Here is a 3,972-nt window from a genome sequence, read left to right on the forward strand (position 1 = left end):
CTCACTCCCCTCATCTTCTGTCTCACTAGTTTCGCATCCTCCCTCATATGTAGTCGGTGACATGTGAACTCAGGGTCCAACCCGATGATCTCCTGTATCCCCCATACGAACACATCTCTATTCTCCGACAAGCACTGCACCAACTTACTTTTCCACTCCTCTGTCAGATTAGACCCAACCGATGTACACTTCTCTTCTTCGCCCTCTCCCAAATTTACTACTTCCAATTCATCCAAAGTCTTTGGGCCCACCGCGGCTTCCTCCGCCCCTTCCACTGCCTCGCACTGTAATTGCTATGCTTGTCTTTTCCTGGGGTTCGTTGGTTCTCCAAGGCCGCGACCATCCTTTTAACTGTGTCCTGATGACTGTTCTTCGATGCCACCTAATCTCCGCGGACCTCGTACATTCCTGTTGGGGTGGGGATCGAATAACTTGATAATTGGTCGAAGGCACCGCCTTCATTTCGTGTATCCATCTCCTCCCCAGGATTGCGTTGTATTGAGAGTTGGAATCGACCACCATAAATCTTGAGAACACCGTCACAGGCCCTGTCGTCACCGGTAATAGAAGTTCTCCCATAGGCTCGCGGACGCCCCATTAAACCCATACAAAGCCGGACCGCTGGCGCCTTAGTTGCCCCGGATCAATCCTTATCTCCTCCAACGCCCCCTAAACAAAAAGTCCATCATACGCCACAATCAATCGGTATTACCATTTTGACCATGTAATTACCCATCGCCATCAGAATGACCACCAACGATCTTCGTGTGGGGTATCGGCGACTTCGAAAATCTGCCCTAGAGAATGTAATCTTGTCTTCCCGCCATTGACTCTGCATTGTATCGGTCTGTCTTCCGGGCTTCGTTGACCTGCTGAATACTCGCTGTTCTCCTTATCTTATCTTTGTGGGCATTGTGACTCAGAACTTCTCCACTGAAAATAACATTTATGGTTCCCAATATTCTCCCTATAGCTGGCCCCGGCTCCCCATTTGGGGGTTCTGCTATAAATTCCCTCATCATTCCCTTCTCTATCAACCTCTGGACCAACCATTTCAATGCATAACAATCATTGGTTTCATGATTGCATACCTGGTGATACTCACAGTACGGCTTATTTGGCATTTCGGCAGGGACGGTTCGTGGACCCTCGTACCCTTGCACATTTTTTATCAGCGGTAGTATCTCACTCAACGACCTTTTTAAGGGTGCGTGTTCCAGCTTGCGGTATGGCTTCCTCTCCCTTTGTTCTCTTCGCGCTACTTCTCTACTCCTTTCCGGACGTGATGAATGTCCACGGTACCACTCGCTACCTTTATCCCCTGCCTCTATCTTTCTACGGTCCTCACCTTTCTCTACCGATGACACTACCTTGGCTCCCCTCTCAGAATCCTTCTGCATGGTGTCCTCATATCTAATATACTTCTCTACCCACAGATATAACTCGTGCAAGGTCGCAATCTCATTCTTTGCAACAAACTGATGGACCCCCGTTCCGGGTCGCAGACCTCTTTCGAACGCTATCACTGCCGTCCTTTCATCTAAATTCTCCACCTTTAATGTCTCAGCCTTGAATCGGCACAGATACTCCCTAACAGATTCCGCGGACCTTTGTCTAACATTGAACAAGGCCGTGATGTCCACCACCTGCCACTTCTGATGTATAAAGTGATCTACAAACGCCTATTCCAACTCTTGAAAATTAGTTATACTCTTCGAAGGCAACCGATAATACCAGTCTGAAGCTCCCACCTTCAGGCTGGCCGGGAACATCATACACCGCAGCCCATCGTACCTCGCCTCTTGCCAAAGAGGCATCTGCTGCCTGAAGTGATGAATGTGATCTGCTGGGTCTCCTGTTCCATCGTATCTCTCGAACCTTGGCTGATTAAAACATTTTGGTACCTCCAAAGTCCATATCACATCCGCCCGGTAGTTTCGATTCAAATTACCACCACGATTAGCAGCCCATTTGAGTCTTTTGTCACGAAGATTTGCCTCCCGATCATTGTTTATCATTTCCTGGATGATAAGAGGATAAAATTGAATATAATTCTACTTCGAATAAACGATGAAGTATAAACGAAAGTAAAACTATAAATTGTTGCTTATACTAGACTTATCAAAGATATTTGTTTTCTACTCTCGAATCTATTGACGTAGAGTTGGAATAGAAGATTCGTTCCACTCCTAGTCCCTTAGCATTCAAGTTTTCTATAATTGATGGTCTATCCAAGGTCAATGAGAGATTTACGAAGGGAATTTATACTACGATGTGAATTCAAATAACAAGATACAAATAACGGAATGACAGAATGCTAAGAGTTGAATCTAGATAAAGAATTTGAGGAATTTGATTCCACCTTGATTACCAACTTAATAAACTAACATAGATTTGTTGTAAACCAATTCTTACGTTCTTACGGTAAGAATTGGTCGTTCTAATCCCTAATTATACATGACATTTCTACCAATTCATAACTAGTATGTGAGGTCGTCCACCCATTCTCATAACGAATCAACGACCTTCTAGAATGGAATAGATTCTTACAACGATTCTATACTACACAATCAAGGCTTCATCAAACCCCTCTAATGGAGGTTTAGCCTTGATTCATAAACTATCATTTCCAATTGAATTAAAACTAGACATAATATAAAGATTTGGACTTTACTAATTTAACTACTCAAGAATTGAAATCCAAATTAATAACTAGGAAATGAATAACAAACAATAATTGAAATTAGATCTAAACAAATTTAAATGACAAAATCGAAATTAACAAGAACTACTATTTTATTTATCTAATGAATGAAGAACAATGATTCAAATAATTAATCTAAAATAAGGAATGAAACTAATTAATTGCTCATTGAAATTCAAAAACTAGATCTATAAGCTATTCTAATGGCTACTTTCTATTCTAAGCTATCTAACTATATCTTTCTTAAGAGCTAAGTCTTGTTTTATGTAAAGGAGGAGACCAGATCCACAATTCATGCATGGGCTGAGGAGCCATGTTTTGGGCTGGAAAATCGAGCCCAAAGCCCAATTTCTTCAGCCCACAGAGCCCGTTTCAGCTGGCTTTGACTTTAGCAGACTTTTCGTCCACTTTTGCTCCTCTAATTGGGTCAAGGCTTGGACCATTGGAAAACTCTTTCCTAGCCGGTTGTTTTGATGTAAGGTAGGCCTGAGTCCAAAGATATGGTCTTTGGGGTTCTCTTCTACTTATTACTTGTTTTTACGCCGTGTTGACTTTTTGACTTTTGGCCCGGGGCTTTATAAAGGCTTTGTCTCCTTGAATCTTGGCCTTTATCACAGAACTTCTTAGCAACCAACCCTTTGCTCCTTTATATCGCCAAAGTGGCACATTTCTGTACATAATTGAGTTTCATGCCTGAAATACATAAAAACACGTAATTAGCATTAACTCTTATTTATTACTCGCATAATTGGTCTAAAAGTAGTATTATTAAGGGGTTAAAACTACAGTTTTGGGCTCTTATCAAACCACCCCCAAACAACATTTTGCTTGTCCTCAAGCAAATATGAGAAATTAGCATAAGTGGCCAAAAATAGAGTTCTAACTAATCTCGTTTCGCCGAGTGCGATTGTATTGACCATTTGCAACAAGGCCTTAAACCACTAAGAATTCCCTAGTGGACGAGTTATAACCTCATGAGAGTTTTTCAATGAAAGTACTCACAAACTTCATCTATACTACAACAACTCATAAATAACTATTGTTTCCTTATCTATGTCTCAATTATCTATACATCTCACTAGCAATGAATACAAAATAATCAAGTCGAAACTTAAGCTAATATATGTATAATAATCTATCATCTACGAATAAACATATATACAATGAATAATACTATGAGATGAACTAGCAGGTCCGTTTCTGAAAACTTGGAATAACGTCCTTAAATAGGTCCTCACATAAATGTCAAGACAAAAACCACTCTGATT

At 41.2% G+C, this 3,972-nt stretch overlaps 1 protein-coding gene across 1 annotated transcript; it reads right to left on the reverse strand.

The window, feature by feature from the left end:
* Positions 1–797: 797 nt before the first annotated feature.
* LOC147503118 (uncharacterized) lies at positions 798–2,018 on the reverse strand. Its single transcript, XM_086604717.1, has 3 exons — positions 1,952–2,018; positions 1,735–1,883; positions 798–1,682 (listed from the first exon to the last, which is right to left on the reverse strand). Exons 1-3 carry the CDS (start codon positions 2,016–2,018, stop codon positions 798–800), a joined length of 1,101 nt encoding a protein of 366 aa, XP_086460843.1.
* Between the last annotated feature and the right edge of the window lie 1,954 nt (positions 2,019–3,972).

The sequence above is a fragment of the Coptis chinensis genome, chromosome 4 (assembly GCF_015680905.1).
Source record: "Coptis chinensis isolate HL-2020 chromosome 4, ASM1568090v1, whole genome shotgun sequence".
In the NCBI taxonomy this organism is placed as follows: Eukaryota; Viridiplantae; Streptophyta; class Magnoliopsida; order Ranunculales; family Ranunculaceae; genus Coptis; species Coptis chinensis.

Bases quoted from the DNA above. Each gene is read 5' to 3' on its own strand.
- LOC147503118 (XM_086604717.1), bottom strand. From the start codon at position 2,018: ATGATAAACAATGATCGGGAGGCAAATCTTCGTGACAAAAGACTCAAA. The intron at 1,884-1,951 runs GTAATTTGAATC...TGTTTTAATCAG, and splicing joins ATGGGCTGCTAATCGTGGTG to CCAAGGTTCGAGAGATACGA. The intron at 1,683-1,734 runs GTATTATCGGTT...GAGTTGGAATAG, and splicing joins AAGGTGGGAGCTTCAGACTG to GCGTTTGTAGATCACTTTAT.